Source organism: Mchenga conophoros, linkage group LG13 (genome assembly GCF_057382185.1).
Source record: "Mchenga conophoros isolate Kocher_MC1m ecotype Shallow Benthic linkage group LG13, M_conophoros_male_GT1.1, whole genome shotgun sequence".
NCBI lineage: Eukaryota > Metazoa > Chordata > Actinopteri > Cichliformes > Cichlidae > Mchenga > Mchenga conophoros.
Window position 1 is genome coordinate 14,421,281 of NC_140538.1, and position 26,980 is coordinate 14,448,260.

The window sequence follows — 26,980 nt, forward strand, 5'->3', positions numbered from 1 at the left end:
AGTGGAAGCAAGGAACCAATTTTAAACTATTATCGTTAGCAATTTTGTCACAATATCATGCAATTTATTCTGAGTTCTTTAGTTGAATCTACAAAAAATGTCAAAGATAACACATTTTGACAGGTATAAAGTAGTAAATGAAAAAGGGAGAAAAGCCTGAGGTTTGTCAAAATTACACGACACCTGAATGGGTCTGGATAGCAATGACACTTACCAGTGAAATTGAGTGATATGAAGTTTTTGTTTCAAATTCCTCTCATCTCCTCAAATTCTCAATATTATCAACATGTATGGAGGAGGTCAGGAGAGAGGTACTACACTGAGTGTCTTATACTAATCTGTAAAACATGGTGGAGACTCTGTAATGGTTTACCACAGCATTGAGGATCTTCTCAAAACTGATGAAATTATGAACACAGAAAAGTACACATTTCAATTCACCATGCAACACCATCCGCAAAGTGTCTGGAAAACAACGGCTTCATTTTTCAGCATGACAGTGATCCCAAACACACTGTCAATATAAAAAAAACATACCTGGGTAAAAAACAGACCATGGAATACCATCAGCCATGGATTGGCCTCCCTAAATCTTAGGCCTCAACATTAGTGAAGCCATGTGGGATCATCTTGACAGAGAATGGAACAAAAGGCAGCCAACGTCCAAAGAAGAAACCTGGAGAAGAATTCCTCTATAATACTTAAGGAAATGATAAGGAAGCTTGCCTAACAGAGCTCAGACTTTGTTGAAGTTCAAATCAACTACTGACTTTCAAGCTCAAATGAACTGTACAAACTCTGTGCTTCTATATTTAATTTCCATATAAATGTGCACATGTTTCAGTTCTCCAGTGCATCTATCTCCTATTTTTCTATCAAATTATTTAAAAAATGAGAGGAGACTCAAGCCTTTTGCACAGCACCTTAAATTCATGTCCTAATGTAACTCTACCTGTAGCCACAATGATTCCTGGAACAGACTTTTTGCTGGTGATTGGTCCGGATGTGTAAGGATTCTCTGACATCTCCAGTTGAAGATGCAGTGAGCAAAATGGCTGTCAACAAAACGGATTCAAATACAGCACAAGTTGAAACAATATATATCTCAGATCTTAACAGCAGCAATTATAATTAGTTCGGCTTTCAAACTATTCTTCCCGTTGAGCGAAAAGTGTTAACATTTTCAGACACCATTTATAAAACAAAGATACTTTGTTCCTCTCATCTCCTCTGCTAGGAGAAAAAAAAAAGAAATGGCTGAGGGGACACAGAGGGCATTTGAATTGTTTCATTCTAAAGCAAACAAGGCATGTAATTAAAATTCCCCAAGATGCACTGATAAAAATGGCAAAATTGATTCAAATCATTTCACTCATCTCCCTGAATAAAGCGTACCGAAAAACATCAATAAGGCTTTTCATACGGCTGAAGTTGGAGGAGGGGGTCAGGAAACAGAAGAGAGCATAGTGGTCATTTGTAAGACACACAGAAAGACTATAGCCTGCTATTAATTGAGGAATGTACATGATTTTAAATGGTCTCTGAAGAACATATTGACTGGATTAGGTGAACATCATACCTGCTGAAAAACACCACAGCCACATAATGTAATTCAGTGCAATCTAACTTTCATTAGTCCTGTTTGACTACAGTTTCAGAGGTTAATGGAAAGTCTAGACCCCTAAAATGTAATGCAATGACACTCTGTGACTTAAACTGATAATAAGAATATTCCAACAAAGCATCTTTTCAGTCATTTAGGGGACTAAAAAGACAAGTCGATGCTGAGGCTGGCACCTGGCCTGGTGCAAAAATGGCTTCGTCTCCAAGAACATCCAAAACACAGCTGATGAGGCTGAAACATTTGAGGAATGTTTCATGTCATAGGCTTAATTTTGCATGAATAAGAGCATTCATTCACTCCTGCCCAAAGGCTCAAGCTCACCAGAATGCAGTGAAGGTTATTTCCAGCCACATCAGTGGCAGGAGCTGGCAGCAAGGACCATGTTTGCCCCTTGTTGTATGTGATGAAAGTCTTTATGTAATTATCCACCAGTTTGTTGGCAAGATACATGCCATTTATCCCCTCAACCTAAGAAGGAAAACAACAAAAATGCATTCATTACTGTCAAAGCCCTTTTCACTTCTAGTTTAGAAAATCAATCTATAATTATTGACTCGTCTTTTGAGCCTCAGTGGAAGCAGGCTGAAAATACATGGCACTGTAAAAAAAAAAAACTCTATGAAAGGATATTTCATGTTTTGAAAAATGTTCTTTAAAAGTACAGCATCATGAGCAAAATATGTAAAGTTTTATTGTTAATAATTCAAAACAGCTTTAAATAGTTTACTGTGTAATGATGCACCATATTTTAGTAGCTGTTCAGACAAAATATACTGCCAACAAAATTCTGATTTTTCATTATAAAAATGTATTATTAGGATTAATGTTAATGGATTAAAACCTACTATATAACGACAGCTTCATAAATTAACAGTTCTCCAGCACAGTAACAGGAAAGGGAGTAAGTGGTGGAGTGCCAACATCAGTCCATAAACAAGGCTAACTACACACCTTATAAAAGTCCACTAGTAGATTACCCGCAGGTCCTCTGCTGGTTCTCAGGTTCTCTAATGAAAGGATAAAGTAGACCCCGGGAGAGTCTGAGATATACAGGCTGTAAGTGTTGTTCTGATTCCACTCTTGGACAGCAGCAAATACCTGCTTCTCATCTGTGCTGATAATATGCATGTCCTGTAGTAGGATGTGTGCGAGAGAAAAATGGACAGATGGAAAGACAGAATGGGTGAGAATGACAGATGCAGGCAAACAAACACAAAATAGTCTCAGAAGAGATGGCATTAAAAGGCTTAAATGTGACATTTCTTCATAAAAGTCATGTGACCTAACTCTTAAAACAAAAAGCAATAAAGGTGATTTGAAACAATAACAATATCTTTTCTTTTTCCTAAATATCAGACACTTTTAGGAGTTGTTATTTCTGTTGCTCACCTTTGGCAGACAATATTTAGGTAATTTCATCCGCTTGAATGATTCTCTCATGTAGGAGACAAAGTAGCTGGCTCGTCCTGACTTGGTTACCTTTGCAATGAAGGCAGAAAAGCTTTGTCACTCTGTAATCAGATCACATGCACTGTATATACCCCTGTGTCAAGAAGATACATCATATTTGAAAGTTACTTTTTCACAGTAATACAAAAAGAAAAGAAATTTAGTTCAGTGGAATTTATTTGCACATTCCCATTATAGCCGTTGCTGTTGGTATGATTTTCTCCTACATAGAAAAGCCTATGTAGACCATCAGACAAATGAAAACCAAACTGAGATGGGAGGTGTTTACAAGACATACAGTACAGTGAAAAAGGTGCAGAAAGTAAAGTGAAAGTCGTTTTCATCAGTAGCTAAAATGCCGTAAAAAAAAAAGGAAAAAAATCCCTTTACTGTGGCCATCGTTTTCTTTTAAAACAGCACTCTCCTAGGCTTGCAAACACTTTTTCAAGGTACAAGGTTATTCAAAGCATGTTGCCGAACATGTCAAACATTGCTCCTATGGATTCTCTTTCATTGGGGATTATATCTCTTTGTATAATCCTGGACCAAACCATCTCCTAGTGGAAATTGTGAAAAAATGCAATGGTACACTTACTTGTTTTTTTTTTTGCTGTTTTTTCAGTAGGCAGCATATGTACTCAGCAGGGTTGTCAAAAAAATAGCACGTGCATGCTAATTGATACTAATAATTACTATCAGGTTACATACTCCTTTAATGCAGTATTGATATCAATAGTGTCACCTATGCCTCCTTCAGGTGACATAGAGCTTCACACAGCCCCTCCCCTCACTAGCAGCTAAACACATGAATAGCATAACAAACTTGGGAAAGCATCTGAAAGACTGATGTCCCACTCTTCAGGAGGTCAGTGAAGCTCCTGTTCCAACAGCACTTTATTATTGAACAGTTATCATAAATTTGAACTTGTTAACAGATCTTAACGTCAGCTGTTTAGCTAACACTAGTTACCCACATCAATAAGCTAGCAGCTAGCAGCTATGGTCAACAGTAAAACAATGCTTAAAACCTTATCTTTAGCAAACCTCATCAGTTCTGCCTATCTGTAACAGGATAGCAATTATTTGTGTCTGAAAAACTTGTGTTTCTGTAAAAGTCCCAGACTGAAGCTGGGAAACAGATAGAAAGAGTAGCAGTCTAGCTCTGACTGACAATAAAAACATGATTCTAAATCACCTGAAAGACGTAAAATAAACAGGTTTGAAGCTGAATACATCTGCATAAAGCACTATTTTTAAAAATAAAAATAGTAACATCTGCATATGTAAAAAATATAAATATATAATAAAAATATTTTTCTGGGTATCGAATTTTAAATTCAACCTCTCTCTGATTATATGTTTAAGTTTGCCATAATGCTACAAATTGAATCTGGAGCCAATCAAAAGCCTCCTTGACTGTACTATACGACACACAGATATCAAACAAATTATAGTACCTAATATTTTGTACAGCAATGCATGAGAGTTGGACAGCACCCCGCTCTGTTGTGAAAAGAGGGGATGCCTAGACTTCTATCGAAGGTGGTATATGAACACTGCTTTCCAGAGTGTTGAAAGCAGACAAAAATTAAGCACAACAGAAATTACTGTCATTATCTCAATTAGTCTAAAGCTAAGAGGCACTGAAAATTGTGCTGGCTTTATCTACAGTGTTTCTTGGAGATCTTAATGCACTACCACTTTCCCTTCCACTTACAGGCAGGGCAACACTACTTGATTGCTTATTTTCTAATCAACTAGAAGGATGGTGTTTGTCCCCCAACACACTACATTAGGACCCTAATGGAATAATCTATCGAAAATCAATGAGCTGCATTTTCCCAGGCCACATTTTTGAGGATGTTGCACTTGGCTGTTCCTTCCCTCCCAAGAGACTTTGGAGGTGTTGAAGACTGCTTATTTCGTTGTAGCCCAATCGATAACCTCATTACTCTTTGTCAAGTTAAATCCAACTGCCCCAAGCAATGAAAGTCACAAGAAAGTCATCTGTGCCACCAGATCTCCGTGTAGACACTCCCTGTATGTCCAGTTATTTTCACCAGCATCTTCCTCGTGTCTGCCTCAGCCTTGACGGTCAATCTCATCTCAGCTAAATGCAATTTGGGCTTTTTATTGAATCACCATTTCTGAATCACACTGTGATTTTTTTTTTCATACAGTTTCATTCTTACACTGTAGCCATTCCAATCAAGTCAGTGGATTAAATGTGTTGAAAGTGAAACTAGGTCACTGCTAGCATTGCTGCTGCAACATCATATCATATCAAAAGATTAAATCTGTGAATAAATAAATTAAAATGAACAGAAAATATTTAGGGGTGTTTATTTAAAATGAAAGCAGCCACAGAAAAGTAGTATAATTTGATTTTTTTATTTTCCCCAAATTTAGTTAGTACAGTCAAGGATGACCAAAATGCATCAAGCCTGACCAGCAAGAGAAAATTGCATAGCTGTGGATGGAAATCAATGACAGTGGAGGGCATTTGAAAATTAAATTTTCTAATAATGACCCTGACTGTGGATGTCTAATTGGAGTCAAAGTCAGAGTGAATGATAATACGGACACCAACCTGTCTATTCACAGTTCCTTTTTCAGGCATGGAGTATGTCTGTGTGGAAACTCAAAGACTGAGCGTGCCTTGACATGAACGAGACAAAACATAATCAAAACACACATCGGGCCAGTGGGGAACAGGTGTGTTGGAGAAAGCTATTACATGGGTTTTGATGGAAAAGGATGAATTGGGTGCACATGAGAGCAAAATAAAAACAAACGACAATGAAAAAAAGAAAAAGAAAATCAAAAATCACATAGACAGCAACCTTTGCATGAAAAGATGCCGACGACTGGCTTAGTTTAATCGATGAAAGTAATCTATTACTATGCAAACCTGTGTGAAAACGTATTCATCCTGTACGACGAGTGAGTTGGTGTCTACGTGTCCAGGGAAGAGGTACTGTCTGTTGCCTTCTGTGCATCGCTGGGCTCTGCACTTCACATACTGAGCACCTGGAAAGAGACAAAAGGAAATCAATCAGAAGTTGATTACAACCATTTATCTTCAAACAGTACTTTGTATGCAGTGGAGCTGCTATACAGTATGTAAATCCAAAATCCACTCCAAGTTCATCGCTCTGGAACAATTTTCAGCTTGTGTAACAGTCAAACACTGACACTAGTCACCAAATACTTTTAAAATCCAAATTAGATTCAAGACTATTAGAGTCAAAGCTCTGGCAGCGTTACACGACAAAGTAAATTTCAAGATGTTATTGTGCCAGACAAGGAGAGGTTGTATGGTAATTCTGATACACATTTTCTCACCACAGGAGGAATATGAGCATCATTTCTAATGCAGGAGATTCCTTTAATTGGTTTGACAGAATAGACCATGCTGTTTAGAAAGGGGAAGCTGAGGTTTGTCTATGAAACTCAGGGGGGAGATTAACGAGAAGAAACATCCATCAGCCCACTAAAATTCTCCGTTTTTGTCAGGAGACACCTATTCTGCTTTACTAGACTTCAGGGACCAATCTGAACAGAAGAACAGGTCTCATCTTGCCCGTGACCTCGCTCTAAATGAGAGGCAAGGGGTCCTGTGGGTCTTGCTACTGCAGCAAACTGGAGTGCAGTACTCACGGCCTTTTCCGATGCGCGTCTCAATGTGGACCACATCTGATTCTCTGTCTAGCCCCATTACCGCCCTTGAAAGAAGAAGAGGAGGAGAAAATAAAGAGGAGCGGAAAAAGGTTGGTGGGCAAGAAAAGGAAAAAAATGCTCAGATGGACATCACTATTCTGTGAAACCCATAACAATATGTTTTTATTTCCTGTAGATCGGTCAATGTACGATCTGTGCCACCAGCGGCAATTAATCTCAATTCACCAACAACAAAGGAAACGGCAAAAGAAGAGTAGTATGGCATGGCGGGGGGCTTGGCAAAACATCCCCCATTCCCATAAACACATACCATGGCAAATGTGTGTTTTTACAAAATTGTAGGAGGCTCCGGCCTTATTTTGAAAAATAACTATTTGGCATAATGTGCATGAAGAAATAGTATTCAAGTGGACAAATAATGCAGTGTTTCGAGTGCTGCTTCACCCGCTGCGCTCTTCTTATTTATCAAACATCTAACTGTTCATGCATGTGGAGAGGATGTCCTCCAACCAATGTCCTTTCTTTCCCAGCAAAAAACCCACTGGGTTTGACACATACTATGACAAACAGGGATAAACGGCCTCACATCAATATTCACTGCCTTGTGCCCGCACAGTCAAGATTACTAAATGACAGCGACAACAAAAACAGCATGTCATGTTTGTGCTATGGACAAAGAAACATATTCCTTCAGGTCTACGTGACGTGGATATAATCAGTTTCGAGCTCGACTGCTGTGTGTGAGATCTGCTTTTGACTAGAGGTCACAGGATCCCTCTAAGACTATAGAGTCGTGAACACTCTGATGATGCAAATTGCAATCACTGTACAGAAGGAGTTAAAAAGAAATACGGGGGTCGACATAATCATACCAGTAGAATCTGCCTGGCATCACGTTGTCATGAACAAGCTGCCATTTTCTCCCAAAGTCCATCGAACTGTACAGCTGCAAGACAAAAACAGGCTGATCTTCATCACGCGTAAAATTTTCAGGAATAAGATGTTACTGAGCATCGAACATTATTTTATTCCCACTTTAAGTTTCATTGTGGATTCACTCAGAAGATACCTTGCTGTCATGACTATAGGCGAGTATCCAGTTCTCCTGCGCGGGATGGAAGAGCAGGCTCAGGATGTTGAAGTTAATGGGATGCTTTTCAAAGCTCGCCCCTTCATCTGAACTGATGAGAACAGCGCTCTCTACTTCTGGGTCACTAAGCACCATTATCTAAAGTACAAAGGGCCAGATGATGTGTATTTATACACACACACACACATATACATGTATGTGTAGGTGAGAGAGAGAGAGAGAGAGAACAACATTTAAAAAAAAATAATAATAAATTTCACGCCAGGAAGATGTAATAAGCAACAGGTAAATGCTAACCTTCTGTTTGTTGGTAGGGCAGACGTAGAGGTAACTTAAAACTGTCCTTGAACCCACTTTGTCGTTGAGTTTGGTGTAGGTGCTCCCATAATCAGTGGATCTGGACACAAACAAAAAACATTTCATGTCTGATGAAAAAAATCAATTAGAGACAAATTTGAAAGCCCCATAGCAGAGTGTTGGGATGTTTTAGCCCATTAACTGCAAATCACTTATTCTTTAGAAGACTCCAGAGTATACCATACTTTTTTCGATTGATTTTCTACCATTCGGGCAGCCTTTTGCTTTAAGGGATGAAAATCTACTTGCACAGTCTACATTCATGCTAATGTAGGTTTTGTTGCTCCTGCAAAGTGCTGCGTTAAAAAACACTGCTACACTAAAAACTGCCATTCATTGCAGCTCAGATTATAAAAGGACTAAATGTGTAATGTAATCAGAGGGTGGTGTTTGGCTGAAAAGCAGGGCTTTCAAGTAGTAACTGTAGAGCTAATTTTTACAGAAATATGCTGGATAAAAAGACAAAATTAATCACTGCTAAAAGTAACCCCACGGTGCTTTTAGCAAGTAGTGAGCGGGCGTCTATTTTGTTTGTTTGTATCTTAGGCTTCAGGCAGCCACGCCAAGTATTTTGAGTGGTAAGTAGCAAAACCCAGCTTTGAAAGCAAGATGCTGAGTCACATACAAATTTGCACAGCAGTGTACATGCATATAAATAAATATTAATAAAAGTTAAAGCTTTGAAGTCAGCTTTAATTTAATTTGCTCTAACTAGCTGCAACATCTGCCTATTATTTTTGAAAATACAATTTCAGTATTTATATAAATATTTCCAAAACTTTAATTTGCTCTCCAGACTGTGGAGTCTAAATTGCAGATAACTTGGCAACTCATCACTTGTGTTCCAAGGGGGAAGCTACGTTTTAATTACTCTACAATTGCGCTCACTTGCCACTTCATTAGTTACACCTGTTCAGCTGCTCGTTAAAGCAAATATCTAATCAGCCGATCAAGTCAGTGCATTTAGGTGTGAAGAGATGTTCACACTGAGCATCAGAATTGGGGAGAAATTTGATTTAAGTAACTTTGAATGGAGCATGGCTGTTGGTGCCAGACGGGCTGGTCTGAATATTTAAAAAATTGAGAGTACTTGGGTATTCCCATGGTATGGTCAGAATTTGGGGTAAACAACATGAAAGCATGGATTCATCCTACCTTGTATCAATGCTTCAAGCTTCTGATGGTGTAATGGTGTCAGGGATACTTTCTTGGCACACTTTGGGCCCCCTAGTACCAATTGGCAATCATTTAAACACCACAGTCTACCTGAGTATTGTCGCTGACCAGCAGAGTGGCAGAACTCAAATTATTTCAAACTGGTTTCCTGAACATAAAAAAATGGCTTCCATAGTCTCCAGATCTTAATCCAGTACAGCACCTTTGGGATGTGGCAGAAATCTGCATCAAATGTGTGAGCTTATCATGTCAGTATGGACCACAATCTCTGAGGAGTGTTTCCAGTAGAATTAAGGCAGGAAAAGTCTGTTTTTTCTTTGGCCCTTTGTTAAGATCAACTTTTGTTTAAGCATCAAAACTTATCAAAGGTTTTTAACAGCATTTAGGACAGGTGAAGAAGACAGCCAAGTCATTTTTGAGGCCTCCCTGGCTAGCAGTTGAAGCATTTGTATGCATGTGATAGAGGATTTTCCTGATTTTCCTTCTTAAATACTGCCAACTTCTTCCCGTATCACAATGTGAAGAAAGAATCTTAGAAAAGCTTCCTTGTAACTTTGGAATTTTCACTCCACCTTCAACCCTAAAAGGTCCAAATAGCTCATCCTTAATTATAGCAGCTCTTACCAGGACCCCTTTTCCACCTCCACCTCCGCCCGGTGCACTTTGTGTTTAGTAATCCAGCCACGGACACATCCGTCTGCTCCAAAAACAGTCACTGTCATTTCATCTTGTTCTTGTTCAGCCAGAACTGGAGGGGTTACCCACATTCTTCTGCATTTAATTTGTGCCATTTTTAACAAAACACTTCATTATTTGTTAGTCACTCAAAGAGGTTTTGCAAACATCTAAAAGTCACTGCATGGTTTTTGATATTTCCCTGTTATTTAAATCTCGTCATGGGCTACCTGAGATAATTAATTTGTCCAGTAATTATGAACACCTTAATAAACAGTGTGAATCAATTTAGCCTGCTCCCTCTCATATTACAGAAACATCACCTGAAAATTATAAACAGCAACAAGCTTTTAGGCTTATATGTTTTGGAGTTGAATAGTGTGCATAGAAATTATTATATGATGAATACTAACCTGCCAAGTGATTGTGCATGCAGTGTAGTTATATGAAGAATGATATGTAATTTAGCAACAATCGTGTAGCTTGAGGACTCACATGCACAGAAACAAGTATGCAAGAGACAGGATATGTATTATCAGTGCTGACAAACATGCTATTAGTAGGCAATACAAATGCATGCTGCATGAAAGCTGTAAAAACAAGAAGGAACAGCTGAAATACAAAAAAGGTGCAGTGAAGGATGACATCAGCTAGTGAAGGTGAAGCCACTGTCGAAGCAAATTAATACATTTGGCTCAATGATTAGTTTGCCAATAAAGTGAAAGCAAGGCTAGTGTATGACATCACACTGCTGATTCTATTGATCAGCTACTGGTTCCAATAAAGCCAAAGGAAAGAGCAGACAACACTATTCACATAGGATTTGTATTGTCAGGGGAGCTTTATGTGACTTAGACATTTACCCAAAACACGGCATGTAAACTGTTGATTTGCTTGAATTGAATAACATGTCTGCTAGCCAGCTACAAAATTAATGTTACTATAGACTGCCAAATAACTACATTTGAGCTTGCATTTTGTATGAGTGGGCGTCCATGCTGTGTGGCAGAATTGATACCTGAGTTTGCATGCAAAAAGCAACGAAACATAAAGAGGCAAAACACAGGTGCACAGAAAAAAGACAGACATCACTGTGATGTCTCCATGCATTCGATTATTATGCCATGGCACTTCTGTATGAGGTAGATATTTTGCTGTGGACTAAATTACAGACATGTTACATCTAAAAAGGATTAAGATTATAGATTACTAGGAAATATTGCTATAGTAAAGAAACACAAGATTGCTAACTAAAGTCACTGCAACATATTTTTTAAAAGCTAGTTGTGCAAATATTTAAAAGAAATACCCATACCTTATAGGACATTTCTTGAACAAAGTTGTTTGGCCTCAGGAATACACATAACGTACAATATTGTGCAAAAGACTTTAGCACAGCCTAATTCCTTTACATTTTTACCCAGACTTTCTTGTATTTGTTAAAGTGTTCTTGAGCAATAGTTCTCAAAGCTTTCTGAATTTATTTTAAAGTTAATTTAAACTGGACATTGGCTGCTTTTTCACTGATTCTCGTCTTTGTAACTGACAGTTTACAGTGTAGCTTTTGTTTTGTTTTTGTTTGTTAAGCCTCTTAATACTGATCTATCAATCATTCAAATAAAAAAAAGGTGTTGCATCAGACAGCTTCGCAGAAAAAACTGTTTTAAATTGTATCTTTAGGCACTTTGTTACAAGCAGCCTGTTCCATAAACACATGATTTGTTCCCATTTCTTTAGCTGAATCTACAAACAATGGCAAAGATAACACAGTTTGACTGGCGTTAAATAGTATTTTTGCACCAACAAGGTGATTTGCAAAGAGCTCTTAGCTGAAAATCTTGACATGCTGTGCAGTGTTTCCTCAAGAAAATTGAGGAAACTGGAGAAATGGAGGACAAAGGAAAAGTGCCAGGTCTACAAAACTATCTACAGCAGAGAAAGAGTATCTAAAAGCAAAAATCCAACAAAGACCTGACACAGGACATGAAGAGGTACTAATATGAGTGTTTTATAGTAGTCTTTAAACATGGTGGACACTGTCACGGTTTAGGTCTGCATTTCAGCCACTGTTTGTTCAAGATCTGTTCAAAATTAATGTTATAATTAACATATAGTATTCTATATAGTATTGCTGGCAAACAAACACACTGCCAATGCAGTAAAGGCATACCTGGATAGAAGAACACACAATGGAACACTATCAGTTATGGATTATCTTACCGAGATAGCGGACCTCAACATTGTTCAAGCAGTGTGGGTTAAAGAGCAAACTTCAGGCAACATTCAAAGAAGAGCTTTGAATGACTTTCAGAAAGTCTGGAAAACTATTCCTGAGGAATACTTGAAGAAATAACAAGAAAACTCGCCTAAGGGATTTTTTTTTGAAAATGTGTGTTGAAGAATGAAGATAGTCATACTGAAATATGAACTTTTACAAACTTTGTAGATTGGTGCAAACTCTGCTTCTTCCTAATACTGAATTTCTATATATGCATGTGCACATTTCAATAAACCGCTGAACCTATTTTTCCATTTTCCTAGCAAAATAGAAAGAAATGAGGTGTGACTCAAGACTGCTAGCCAAGACTGTACTTTGGTGAATAATATCAAATGTTAGAAAATTATTTTTATGAGAAAATTCCACAAGATACATTTAGCGTTTTGGGGATTTTATCAGGAAATTTGTCATCGCTGTAAGATGGTGTATATTTCACACCGGGGCTAATTTGAAGACTCGCGCGTTCGAAATCATTAAGGAAAGCTCACACTTTAAAGCTTTTTGACAACCAACAAGATAACATGAACGTCAAAAGAAGGAATATGATTTATGAGAGCCAAGTCTGGCAGATTTCTGCAGTGAAAAGTTGGGATAATAATCAGGCAGTTCTCACAGAAATCTGCAACAGAAATAATTTAACTCTGACAAAGACATCATGCAGACTAAACATCAATTCCCTGCATGTCAAACAAGTCTCTGCAAGCTGATTTAAACGATACACTGACATGTAATAAAACCAGGTACGGAATCAATTAATGAAGTCCAGGTATGTAATGGAAAATGTTAATCAGTAAATATAGAATATGCTCTTTGTTGTTGAAGGGCTAAATCATCCAGCATGACTACAGTCCTTGAATACAACATTATTCTGCGTAATGGACACATTGCAAGCTTACAGTATAAGAGTAATAACTCTCCTTTCATACTGTTTGTACATTGAAGGCTGTGAGGAAGGAATTTTGAAGACTTCCTTTCAAGTGCTGTGATGAAATCCCCTTTCATATAGCTTTTAATCTTAAATTAGAGCCAGAATTGCCTTTTATTCTCTGTGCTTTCAACTGATTTAGATATTTAGTTTCATCCTCTTTCATTAGGTTTTCTTTTCAGTAGGGAAAACTTAAAGTGCTCACATTATGCTTTTTGAGTTTCTCCTCTAACCCTTTAGTCTGTTACATGGCATTTTTTTGTAAATGTAAAAGGTTTTCAAAGTAAGAGAGGACAAATGTAGTTATTCCCTCCCATGGAAAATAGTGCTTCTGAACGGTTTGAAACACTTGTAGTTCAGGATTTTCTTCTCTTACTTATCTGTGCCACTACACAGCAGACTGTTATACTGCCCACATGGAGGCAAGTTTGGCACACCCTCAAACAAAATGGACAAAACACTCTGAATTATCTGTTGCTGCTGAACACATGCATACCCAACAATGCAAGAAATAAAAAGTCACTGGATTACTTTTATTTTGGTGGCAATCTCCCCGCAACAATAAGAAAATCCTTATAAGTGCTAGCACTGTGCACAGCTAGTGTGGTTAACATTATTGTTTTATGCATTTGTTTCTCTGCAAATCTCTTTGCACTTGCATGTTGTACTTTGCTGAATTCCCAATAAAGCTACAGAATGTACATAAAACAGTGACACGAACACAGCCAATTTAGACCAATGCACAACATTATTTTGAAGCAATTTTTTTAACCTGCTACTCGGTGCATCTAAAAGAATTGTAGCAGCAAGCTACAAACAGCAGTGATGCTGTGTTTTTTTTAATTTACATGTAAATTTATTGGTTAAGCTAAACCTTTTTGTTTACAGGCGACAGTTTTACATGTAACCCAGTGTTACCTTGCTTTGGACTAGCTAACTGACCAATCAGACCAATCCTTCCTGAAAGGTAGTTTAAAAGGAACAGGAGCTAAAGCAGAGTGTATAAAAATAATCTATGTTTAATTGATCCTTGTGGGGAAATTCCTCTCTGTATTTAACCCATTCACGCAGTAAAGTGGTGGGCAACCATTGGGCTGTAGAACAGGGAGTAGTGTGTAAGGACAGTACCTTGCTCAGGGGTACCACAGGGTAGCCGTTCAGTGGATTCAAACCCCCGACCTTCCGATCATGGGGCCACCACTCTACCTACTGAGCTATCCCCGCTCTATGAGTATGAGTATCCCAGTACAGCCTGAGAAAAGCAGTGTTTTCTTTTAATATTAAAAATTTAATGAGACAGATTTTAAAATAAATGTAAATAACAACCAGCTGTATTTAAACGCAATCAGAAATTTAGATCTGTTGCATGTAAAGACACTTGCACAAAACTGCTATCCACAAAAAGGGGCAGATGTGTTCATCATCTTGGTTCTCATATTTCTCCTCAGCACAAACGGCCAAACCAAGCTTCAGTTTTACCTGAGTGCCTCCAAATGTAATTTCACTGTATAATTGGATAGACACCCAGTGTCTGCTATCATTGTCTGTGCATTAACTTGAATCGTTCCGTTTGCTGTTGACATTGTTTTCAAAGCCTTACCCTAAACGCATTTGTATTTGTGCTTAAGTACTGCTTTCAGCTGGCATATCGCTCTTTGATTGCAGTGGTGGAAGTAAGCCTCTTAAACGATGTTACTATATTGTGATGTTTCTTGGGCAGGAGCGGCAGGCGTCTCAAAACACAAAAGGCACTTGATGCGTGTTTAGATGGCTTCTGTAAGTCATCCGTTGATCCGAACACTGCGTCTTGCCACCAACAGAGGCCTGCAGCTGTAGTCATAAATCATTTATTGTGTTATCACAGAAATCATTTACTCCCTTTTCTTTTCATAACATTCAAATCTCTGCTTTTCTAATACTTATACTAAGAACCTTTGTGCATCCCCGGAGGAACACTCTAATTTACTTGTGGTGCCATTGTTAAGCAGACACCTTGATGATGGAAGACCTCCTGTACACAATATGGGATTTCAAAATGTGTCAAGTCGGGTGTAAATCTTAGTGCCGCCTCTGGTGAAACAGATATTAATTTGAAACTCTATGCTTGGCGGACTGATGGTCTCTTTTTCACGTGTATTTCAGAATGAAATGAGTTCTCTGCAGGCTATGGCAGAGGTGAGAGAAAAGGCATATCAGAGGCTGGATTGGGCTCTATGGTATAATCCTTAATGAATTCCATTCTTATTTATGACCTGACAGGGCACTGTAACTCACCTCTCAATACATACTGAATGAAATTACTACGGCTATATAGCAGCAATTGCATGTCAATTGCTTCTGAAACAAAAGGTTACAGATGACAATCAATCAAAAACTCCATCACAAAGTTTCTAGGTCAGAGGAAAAGCACCACAGATCCAAACAGAGAATCCCTCAGATCATTCTTAAGGTTTATCTTTCAGAAATAGTCCTGCTGATGATGGACAGAAAATAGGTTGGGCCTTCTTTAAAAGGTTGTTGTGGTGCTAGTTGTGTTATTTATGGAACTCCAGCAAGCAAAAAGAGGATGGTACTTCAAGATGCTTTATTAAAACATACTTCATATTGGCTTCGAGTGAAACTTGATTGTTCGTATCCTAGCAAGGGAGAACACTATAAATCATGCTTACAGTATCCAGCACTCGATGAATATATTATTGTTGTTGTTCTTGGCTTGTGATTTTGCATTTTTATAAAATTCCTGCAGTGATACCGCAACCTTAATATTGGTATGCAAAGGAAAAGATAGCAGAGATTAAAAAAGGAAAACTTACCTCCAGAGTGAGCTCTCGGTAACACCCCCCAGATTGAAGTCATAGAGTTTAGTCAAGATCAGGATCACCTGCAACGTAACCACAACAGACATATTTAATTACAAGTCAAGATCTGCATTAAAAACCTTTGGCTCGGCAGCGCACATTATCTGTCTCCACCTAATGACTTGGAATAAATACAACATGTCCGCTACTTTTCTTTGCTAATAAATATCAGGCTCATACAGTATGTTAGCCCAATGACAAGTGATCCTCATGTTGTCAGGAAATGTCAGTCGACTAGTGGCAGGATCTGAAAAAAGAAATCCATGAAGGCTGTCAAGAGTTGTGTCTGTATCTCATGTGGAATGATACCTACATGACAGAAAACTCTGAACATAATTGTTCAGTGAACAATGAAAAGAAATGCAGTCAGTGGCTGCAATGCACCATCCTCTCTCATTTCCTTTTTTTTTAAACTTCAGCTTTGCTTTTACCTTCAAAACATTTAAGTACCTTGGCTGCAAAAGCACCAACAAATCTCAAATGCTGATGTTACATGTTGTTATTTTACTCTTTTTACTCATTGGAAGACGTCCAGTTCCAGTTTAGGTGGAACATTTGTTCTCTGGGGATGGTTGGACAATGTGTTTCTGGGGAAACAAAAATGCGGCCCATAAAAGCCTGTCAAGGCACAGAGGGCAGAGTGAAATGGTGTGCAAACGCATTATTGTCACTCCAATGGCATTATAAATGACTTCCCGTGGGGATGCTCATAACTCAGGATAGAAAGAGGGGTAGGGTAGAGAGCTTGGGGTGCTGTATGAATTGTGGGAGAAGGAATGGTAGATAATTACAATCAAAGACTAGAAAGATGACATAATATTGTGATTTTATTTAAAAAAAGCCATGAAAGATAGGTCAAAAGCTCAATTACAGTGAGTTTAAAGTATTAACCTTATGGGACCCATGGAACGACTCATTAAACCGTAAAAAGCCACACAAGACTCAGAGGAACAATGACACGTATCTAAGTCTGCTTTGAAAATGTTAAAACCCAATTGACCCACAATTTAGCCATCAAATGGCCACTGTGCATGGCTGGGACTATCTGCATTGCAGGTTAATTAACCAATCACACAGTGAGATAAGCATTTGCATAACTAAATGCACCATGTCTGCAAGGTCCAACGCTGGAGTCAGAATCAATTTGGAGCGCAGACTTAGTTAAATGGCTGTGATGTTAGTCCTAATTGCCTGCTTTGAAAAATAGATACAAGAGGAAAAACTGAGCCAAACTGTTGATCGTTTGTCTCTTCAGTTCTCTTTTGCTAACAACAATGAATCTGTGTCACGGGATATTATAAATACTACGAGGTAAATTGAATCTGGATTTGATTTTATCAGTGTCAGAACTAGAGCAGTTCATTCTTAACCACCAGCATTCAAACATCCAGCACAGCAAACGAATCGAGTGAACAACGATTAGATGTTCACAGTTTCGTGGGTTTCAATCATTTCTGCTGTCTTGCACGTGAATTCCAAATGAACCAAATGTACATAAATGTAGCTGGTGATGTAAAATAACCTTGATAAAAATAGCCCCAAATGGCAAAACTTGATAACGAAAAGCCTCTCTGCACCCAAGCTGTAATTGCCATTAGGAGCTCTCCCTTAACTGTTGTCAACGTGTTTGTGTGGTTGGCTCATTAACAAAAGCTGACCCACTGAAATGGGTCAGTGAAGATCTACCTCAGGGACCAACAGACTAGTGAGGCAGCTGACTGTTTGGATGATTTGTCCCTAAGTGGATACATCAAGAGTATATCACTGTAGACTGCACGTTCCCACATCTTCAGCGTTATTGATAGGCTGTGCATCTGTGACTCAAGTCAATAGGGAGCAACTACTATACATGCAAATGCCGAGACCAGTAGGGACAGCACATGACTTGCACACCAGATGTGTGACTTAAAGTATGAGAATGAAGGTGCATTAAACACGAAATTCTGTGAGTTTGTGGTGCAGCCTTGCATTTATGTAAATACCAGGAACAAACAAACACAAAATGGCTTCCAGAATTATTTTGAGCCTTCTAGGTAAATACAATTCTCCATGCATATCATTGCTCACTTGCATACATGAAATTAAGTAAGGACCCTGGAAGGCCAAAAGCAGTGCATTTATTCATGTTTATGTTTTATTGATGTGAGCAAAGAGAGCTTTGCCCCGGGAAAGTCAACCAATCATTTTTCAGATTGGCTCTCACCCTCTGAGGAGTTGGGTTTAGTCATCCTTTTATCCTAACATTCTATTCTTGTCGCAGTTTTTTCCTTCTTTGCTTCCTCTTTTCTTTCTTTCATTCAATCTCACCTCATTTGTTTCTTTCTTCCTTATAGAACAGACTCTCCAATTACTTTCTTTATTTTTAATCCAGCATTTTTCGTTTGGCGACAGAGGAAAAAGAAAACATTAAAAGGCACACACAGACAGGTCGTTTTTGCCAAAGATTTGAACTCTTAGATGACTGAGTAAACAGCCTCCATGGCAACAAGTGTTAAAAGCCATAATTTAATTGTGATTATTTTTTTTAGCTTAATTCAAAAGACTTAGCAGCGAACAGATCCACCAGAGTTTTTCCTGCCTAATGGTTTAGTCACTCTAAAATAGAAATAGGTCAGAAACCTCATTTCAACTTGGAAAAATCAGTGGGTTACTTTGTGATTTCGTTCAGTTTTTTTGCTGTCAGAAGCCGATTGCATGTAGTAGCAGCCAGCTGTTTGCTCAGACGTTGAGCGTGCAACACCGTCAACCTCTGGGTTGGGTGACCGTTTTTGATTACAAGGTGACAATCATGGCCCGACTCAGATGTACTGCAATGACTTTCAGACAGATTAGTGAAAGTTTGGAAATAGCTCACATGATGCAATCAATCTTAGTAATGCACGGATAAGCTCAACTCGTCTGCAAAGCATCTCTTTGCAATGGAGCACTCAACTCAACTAACTACTTGAGTCGATTGTTTAGATATTTTTTGTTTATATTCCTACATAAAAGCAAGGTTACTGAGTGTCTTTGTAATTTTTGCTGATCCTGCAGCCATCCTGCAGCAACTATGTCACTATTTGTGGAGCGATTTCTGAAGTTTCACAACTATGAGGTTCTTGGTGGAGTCTGAATGTGAGGAGTGTCTGTGAATGTCAATATCTGTGTCTGTAGATGGCAACAGACTTAACGCTCCCAACTTAACCACATTCAATCTCAAACTTAAAGCAGACTGATAGCAGACTGACTCTGTCCTACCACGTTATTGCCTGAATCAGAAAAGGTTCGAAGACAGCAATGTACTGCGAGTGTTCACAGACCTGGTCCTCATCTCATCAGATCAAAAGTTCATTTTCCGCAATTGAAATAATGCATCTTTGGATGCCACCAAAAATTTCTCTGCTCAGGAAAAACCCTGCCTACGCATTCAACTTGCACATCTGTGCAGGCCAGACAGCATATGCAATGACAGCCTGTGGACTGAATCATGTCTCTACAAATTCCATATCAATCCGACTTTTGTTTTAAGCGAAATGGTCAAATTTGAATGTGCTTCAGTGGGACATGAGAGGCATCTGAACATAGTTGGTGGGCAGAATATTTTCTACACAACTCGCAATTTAGGTATGAATCATCTCTTTGTACTGTACTGAAAAATGGCTATTAATAAAATAAAATAAAATAGACTGTTACTGCACATCAACACAGTTATTTTGTGATTTCTAGCACCAAGCTTCAAATGGAACCTGTTGCTTATTCAGCCCCAAGTAAAGCATAATTAGGCTGGCACCCCTCAAATATTGTTTCTGCCTAATTGGGTAGTCAAGGGAAGCAAAGGAACCCTTACTCTAAACATCACACCTCCAGACTGTTATTTTTCTGCTCAGGAGTAACACATCGCGGGAAGCAGAAACAATCTTTAGAAATGCGAGAAATGAATCCACTTTCATGTGGATCTGGTGCTGTTTTTGAACATAACTAGAGGGGACAACAAGGAGCTAAATTAATTTCCAAGGGACCCCCAAAGTTGATACCAGTGAGTGATGTAAGGTTCATTGTAATAACTCAGCTAGCGGCTGATGCTCACCGAAGCACTGACATATCTCTATTTTGTTACTTACCTTTAGCCTCTGCAAAGTTCACTGCTACAATGACACACATTTACATTTTCATGAATACACATAAGCTTTGTATATTGTACTGCAGGGTAAACATTCATACAGTGAGCGAGCCATCTCCTGGGAGTGACCCCCGTCTATCTGAGCCACAAACGTCTAACAACTCACTGGAATATTTCAACACTAATGGAATTATTTTCATGCATTAGATATTTTATTTTAAAACCAAAATATGCCACCTCTCTCTGACAGCTGTCAGGAGGTCAGTTTTGTGATCTCCCAAAAGAGTAAAAGTGGTTTTTGAATCCATCAAGTGACTGAGTAAGACATAATCTGACAAGCCTTGCCTTAACTGGCATGCGAGTAGATACATGTGTACAGTCTTCTCTAAGAGCTTTTCATGTGTCCAGCTGTAATAAGTAATATGACAGTGCAGACTTGAGAAGCGTCAGACTGGGTTTGAGGTCGTTTAGGAATGACGTCAACGTTGGAGAGTTTGGTGATTTTTTTCCTTTTTTTTCACTCATTTTTTCACTCGTCTCTTTCGCCTCAGTCCAACCGGTCGAGGCAGATGGCTGCCGTCGCTGAGCTTTGCTCCGCCTGAGGTTTGCTCCGCCTGAGGTTTGCTCTGCCTGAGGTTTCTTCCTGTTAAAACTGGATTTTTCCCCCCACACTGACACAAAGTGCTTGTCATAGGGAATAATCGGGTTTCTCTCTTTCTATGTAATATTTTACCCTACAATGTCAAGAGCCATGATTTCATTTGACTTCCTGATTTGGCTATTACTCACCATTTTTACCTTATTTTGTGCTCAACAAAGTGTGTGTCATTGAAGATTTTCAACTTAAATATTTCATTCATTAAGTGTTTTAGGTGATTTTTTTGAGCAAGGGAAGAATATTTTCATAGAACAACAACACATAGAGATTTATAACAAGTATCAGCTCAGTGTCCAACACCACGCAACTTTTCTGTTTTGTTTCACAGCTCTCAAAGCACCGTTTTTGGCAGCAGTGGGCAGCTGTTTACAGTGAAAAACCTCCAACACACTCCTGCACAGCAGCTCAGCAGCAAGCAACAGATAGAAACAGTTAGTGCTTAGCTTTTTCACAAGCAAATAGATAGATATATGCCTTTATGCTAAAAATGTATTAGTATCGTTGTAGTTTTAAGTCTCATGTTGTAGTTGTTTGAACCAGGTGGTGCTGGTCCCAAAAATTCTGGATCATTCAAGCCATAGCAGAAAGGTTACTCCAGCAAAATAGACGACATGCAAAGAGAGAAATCCAAGAAAGGTGAGAACTGGTGAAAAAAATCACTGGTTGACAACAAATATAAAATAAGCTGTATCATAATGAAAAGCCTGATCTATTGTTGCTGACTGAGAACACCCTCGTCATTCTGATTTTGAACTGATGCCCTCAGGTCGATGTTCTAGGAAGCCTCGAGCTAGTAAAATGCTCTATAAGGGAATCATTTGTGCCAAAAACAATAAGTATACTGAACAACAAGATACTGCAGTGTATTTTGGTTATACTGAAGTTTTATGTATGTACTATATATGTATGAAAGTGTGCTGATAATTATCAGTATTTTTCTTAATTATAAATTGATTTGTGACTGATGTGAACAATAAGGGTACTCTATTGTATTCTATTCTAGTCTGTTCTATTCTATTATTTCTGCAAATGGAGCCTGGGTAAGCTATGCCTAGCTTTTACAAAATCCCATTCAGCATTTACATAATTTCATACCCGTGTCACCCCATCCACAGGCACTCTCTATGCTCTTTCAAATAAGAAGCAATGGAAGTGGTTTGAAAGAGGTGAAAAATGTACAACACCTTGGGGTGAGCCATATCTAACCAATATTGATGATCCACAGAGACCCCCTAATGCATTCAGGCTATTATCAAACACCAAAAACTGGTGAATACAGCAAGCTGGAACTCTCTGCTCTACCTAACTCCACTCCATTCCTGTTCAGGCAAATGCAATCTTGAAGACATAAAAATAAAGTCTGTTTCATTTGTTGTTAAGCTCATTAGATTCTCAACTTCATTAAGGAAATAAAGACAAAAGCCAAGGGCAACAAAGAGTAATTTGAGTAATTTGACAAAGACTGCTTTCTTTAAGTCAACTACCTAATTAATATCCTTGATCTCCTACCTACACTGAGCACATTTCAGGTTTGCTGCAGACTATCGCTTTTAACATTCATCTCCTGTGCTTTGTGGGGGGGAAAGACCTCCATCAAAGCACAAGAAAAAATATTGCTGTTTTGTGTCTTTTGTTGAGCCAAATGGGACTACCAGTGTAGTTGTAGTAAGTCATCTGTGTATCAAAATGAGCTCATCTCTTTTGTTCCACAACAGATTCAACAAAGTAGTCATAAAACGTTTTCCTTTTTTTTTGGCTAAGATTAAAGATTAATATATTCATGCATCCATTAGAAATTATCTGATGCAAACACCTGCAGAGAAAAGAAATACAGTATTGGTTGCAAATTTGCATAAATTTCTTTAAGGCTTGACAGCAATGAGGGCAAAATCAAGATGCACTGCAAGTGGGTGGAGGGAAGAAAAACACAACATCTTGATTGTGGCTCTGGGAGGACATCTCCAAAGTAGAGCACTTAGTAGAGACAAATGTCTTTTAAGAAAAATTGTGAGGTCCAAGAGAGGCCTTACTCTGTCCTCATCTTAATTGTGCACCAAATTGATTGTTTGTACTTTTGTGGGGGAAAACATACTCCAGGGGATGATGCTTTCATCAAGTAAACCCCCGCAAAATGTCCCTTGTGCATTAGTCTGCTGTTTCTATGTTTGCTTATCCACTAGACTTTTGAGCTTTGGTCATGTAACCCTGATGCTTCGAGCTTGAGAGGTTTCACCAATCAATTCAGTCCATTAAGAAGGGGGAAATGAATGAAATGGGCAGAATATAAAAGGGTTTCACTTCAATGCAGCTCTATTGTGAGGAGATTTTGTGAACATGTTGTACTTTTTTTCTTGCTAACAACAATACACAATAAACTGTGCTGTTTGTCCTTAATAAGATAAAAGGTTGTGATAGATCTGCTTCAATCTTTTTTTTAAAAGAAAGTTTGGGGTAAGAAGTCATTGAAATACGTTTAATGGACTGGATATGAAAATATAAACTGTCATGGTTTTTTCTTCCTTATGTTTGATGTTGTTATGCCACGATGCACTGTGGTTTCCTCTAAAAAGGTGGAAAACAAGGAACACAGCATTCAAGGACAGATTTGATTGCAATTTTAGAAGTCATTTAAATGTTTCGACACGTTTAACAAAGTTTTAGTCCCATCCCATGCAATCTAAAATTAATTTGATGCATTGTAAGTGGTGTAGAGAGCCAAAAAAAAAAAAAAAAAAAACCCTGATATTTGCATTTTTCTCTTACAGGGTTTTGGCATGTGCTTCTCTTGATTGCTCAGATTTAGAGTTCATAGGTTGAAGGTACAGTTGCATGTTGTCTGTGCATTATCATCTTATTCATTAAGCCACAGAAAACAACCAAGTCTGACGATTAATATGATTATTAGATGAAATATGGTAATATAAAATGTAATACTAAATGAAAAGTTCCCCCAAAATCAAAACTACTATTTTCATTTTGGAGAACTTTGTACAGTCTAATGCCATCTAGGCATTTCTTCCAGTGTCTTCTGTTCTCTCACAGCTTTGGCTCCTAATGGCTCAGCTTCTGCCTGGAGGGGTCTGAGCTAGAGCCAAAGGCGGTAGTTAGTCCAAATTGAGATTTTGGAAGAGAGAAGCCCTCCACCTAAAATGACCCCCTTCACTGCCAAAAGTGCTGAGACTCAGCTCGTGAGCTAAATGTGTCCCACATATAATTTTGTCTTTCTTCCCCTCTTGCTTATTTGCATTTTTCATAATGCAAAGAGAGTAAACTGGTAAACATTAGTTTTAATAAAAATTAAATGCATACACTACGCGTTTTCTTTGCCAATGATACTTTTTAAGGAATAAAGTCCTGCCAAGATCATGTTTGATAGGAAAGTTCTTTTCCAGAAAGTAATGTGCTATGTTCCTCTTTTTCTTCTTTCCTATTTTTTTTTGCCTGTACAAATACTGTACCGAAGTGCTTGTAATACAGTACAGTACAAATATAGTTTGAGCTGTTTAGTTGTAAATATCTTGTGTTAATTTGGCTTATATTTACCCTGACAAAAAGTTGTAAATACAGTCTAGCAAATCAGGCCCTTCTCCTCATTATTATGATAAAGACTGACAGGGGGATGAGCTCGGTGGGTTTCAGCGCCAAATGTTGTTTCCAGTTCATTTGAGAATAATTATGTTAATAAAACAAAAGATCAACCCGTTGCTCTTTTTTAAAAATTGCATCCATATTCAGCCGTGGAGTGTAACACTCGAGGTAAGCCAAAACAGTTTCTTCCGTAGAGAAAACTTCGGGTGTTTTACAATAATTTCTTTTTAGTATTGGCTCGTGAATCTGGATGTTCAAAGCGCAGGACTTTGACACCAGAGACTGGGCTTTTCTGATAGACAATACAAACAGTTTGAAACCCCCTAATCATAGCCATAGTCTCTGATAACTGTTAACAGAGTAAACAAGTGAGATATTCAAATCACTGGTGATTTGACTGGTGGTTTTTCTAAAACTAAAATCCAAGAACAGCATTTTTTCCTAACATCAAAACTAACAAGGAGCTGCCTGTTTATCACCACGCAAAGGTTTTAGCATGCTTTGATTGCAACATGTAGATATTTTGTACATATTTTGTACATTGTAAGAAAAGAATGAATTGTGTGGTCAATGTATTGTCATTTCAAAGTGTCAACATTTTGTGAGCTGACAGATAGGTTAACAATTCTTCTCATGCTGGTGACTAAAACCATGTGATGTGTATTATTTCTGTTTCAAAGCACACTACCAATTTATAAATAAACATAAGGTTCAACATAGTGGCAGTTTTGCCTATTATGTTGGCCATGTATAAATGCATCCATCCAGTCATTTTCTTCCTCATATGCAAGGTTACAGTGGGTTGTCACAGGAGAGAGTTAGTTTGTTGCAGGAATAATGCTTTATTTACAGTACTGTGATTGTGTCCACATGCTGAGGTATTTGCCTACAGAGAGGCTATAGAGAAAGGTTTTCAGCCAATGCAAATGTGCTCCCCTTCAGTCCTCCAGAATCCCAAGTGCACTTTGCTGAATGTGGATGCCACTGTGCATTTGTTGAAAGTTTATGATTTGGCAGGAAAGAGACCCACGGTGTAGTTCAGCAAGAAGGAGAGAAGTGCCAAAATCCCAATCAAAGATCAAAAAATACAGTATGAAAACTACAGACAGCAGCTGCAGTGAGCAGCTCCTTTTTTTTTTTTTTTTCACTGTTTTTAACACACTGCTTCACTTCAGCTCTTTCTATATGATAACTTTGCTCTTCTCTGTGGCTGGCTGATGGACCAAAAAAAACACCACAACCAAGAGTAGCCCACAGGCTTGATTCTGCCTCCATCTGAGTATAGATGTTCTCTGCAGGTAGATGGGCAGTCCACAGTTACCAGCAGACTGCAAATGTGCTACCACCTGTGAGCCATAATTTCACCACAACACAACAGCCTTCAGCCACACATCTATGGCCAATTTAGAATCTCCAGTTAACCTATAATGCACATCTCTGGACTGTTGTAGACAATGCCACAGGCACAGAGAGAGCATGCAAACTCCACACAGAAAAGCCTGAGCTAGCCAATTCAAACCAAAGACCTATTGTTACATTCTCAACTACTTTTCTTGTTGCTGCAGCAAGAGTAGAGCTACATACAACCAATATAATAAAATTTCCATTACTTCTGGGCGGCAAATTAAGCCATTAAAAGAAGCAAAAAAAAAAGACAGAAATGGATAGGATTATAAATTAAAGATGGTCATTTAAACATTCTGAACAGCACTGTTTAATTATAAGTGTGTGTCAAAATCATCGTAAGAAATCAGGGCTTACAAGTTGTTTGCTTTGGCTTCAGAGGATGTGAAATGATCACCATAGTAAAGCTAGAACATAATTAGATTTTATTTAGCTATTAAAATAATTTAGTCTCATTCACAGACATTTATAATGATGGCAGTTCAAATGTGTTCAAATACAATCATTAACTCACATAAATGATGTGTAGATCCTGTCAAGTCTTGTCACCATTTCTGCCATTATTTTGATCCATATTTATTTGCCCATTTATACAGCTTCCGAATTTGACAATAAGTCACTTTTTTTTGTTGGTTTTTTTCTTTGCAAAAGCAAGGCGTCATTTAAAATGATTTGTTACAGGAAACCAATTGAGAGAGTACTCTGTTTTCTAAATGTGTCATTTTGTGTTTGGAAGTTTTCCATCATCTCCATTGATTGCACAGTGTGTGTGGCGCTCAAGGGTTGGGTCCTTTGCATCTCGCTTGATCGGGAAAAAAACGTTTTCCTCCTGCAACTAATGCATTCCTGTCACTGTAACCAGCCAAGTCAAGCTATTATTTAAGCTGAGTGCCACCTGAGCAATCCCAGTCATCTTTAAACGTGATAGTACCGTCTGTGTTTCTTCTGGTAATATGCTGCTGCAAATCCCAGCAATTCCCAACGCACAGTTTGATCAAACTTGTTTTGTGTATCAAGAAGAATAAAACTGAAGACTAAATTAGCCTTGACCTTTAGACATACAAAGTTTTAAAAAGGCACAGTTTGTGTTAGCTCGGTCTCTATGTTAATTAATAAAT

General features: G+C 38.3%; 1 protein-coding gene across 2 annotated transcripts in view; it reads right to left on the bottom strand.

Moving 5' to 3' along the window:
* Positions 1-26,980, bottom strand: part of LOC146560975 (VPS10 domain-containing receptor SorCS3-like) — a 52,218-nt gene that overhangs the window by 17,960 nt on the left and 7,278 nt on the right. For both annotated transcript variants that reach the window (XM_085296624.1, XM_085296622.1), the window contains exons 2-11: positions 16,069-16,136; positions 8,142-8,241; positions 7,824-7,982; positions 7,627-7,700; positions 6,734-6,798; positions 5,985-6,103; positions 3,014-3,103; positions 2,576-2,755; positions 1,946-2,092; positions 953-1,055 (exon numbers count right to left, since the gene is read on the bottom strand). In XM_085296624.1, the coding sequence (XP_085152750.1) occupies positions 953-1,055; positions 1,946-2,092; positions 2,576-2,755; positions 3,014-3,103; positions 5,985-6,103; positions 6,734-6,798; positions 7,627-7,700; positions 7,824-7,982; positions 8,142-8,241; positions 16,069-16,136 (1,105 nt within the window). The remainder of the gene's footprint in view (positions 1-952; positions 1,056-1,945; positions 2,093-2,575; positions 2,756-3,013; positions 3,104-5,984; positions 6,104-6,733; positions 6,799-7,626; positions 7,701-7,823; positions 7,983-8,141; positions 8,242-16,068; positions 16,137-26,980) is intronic.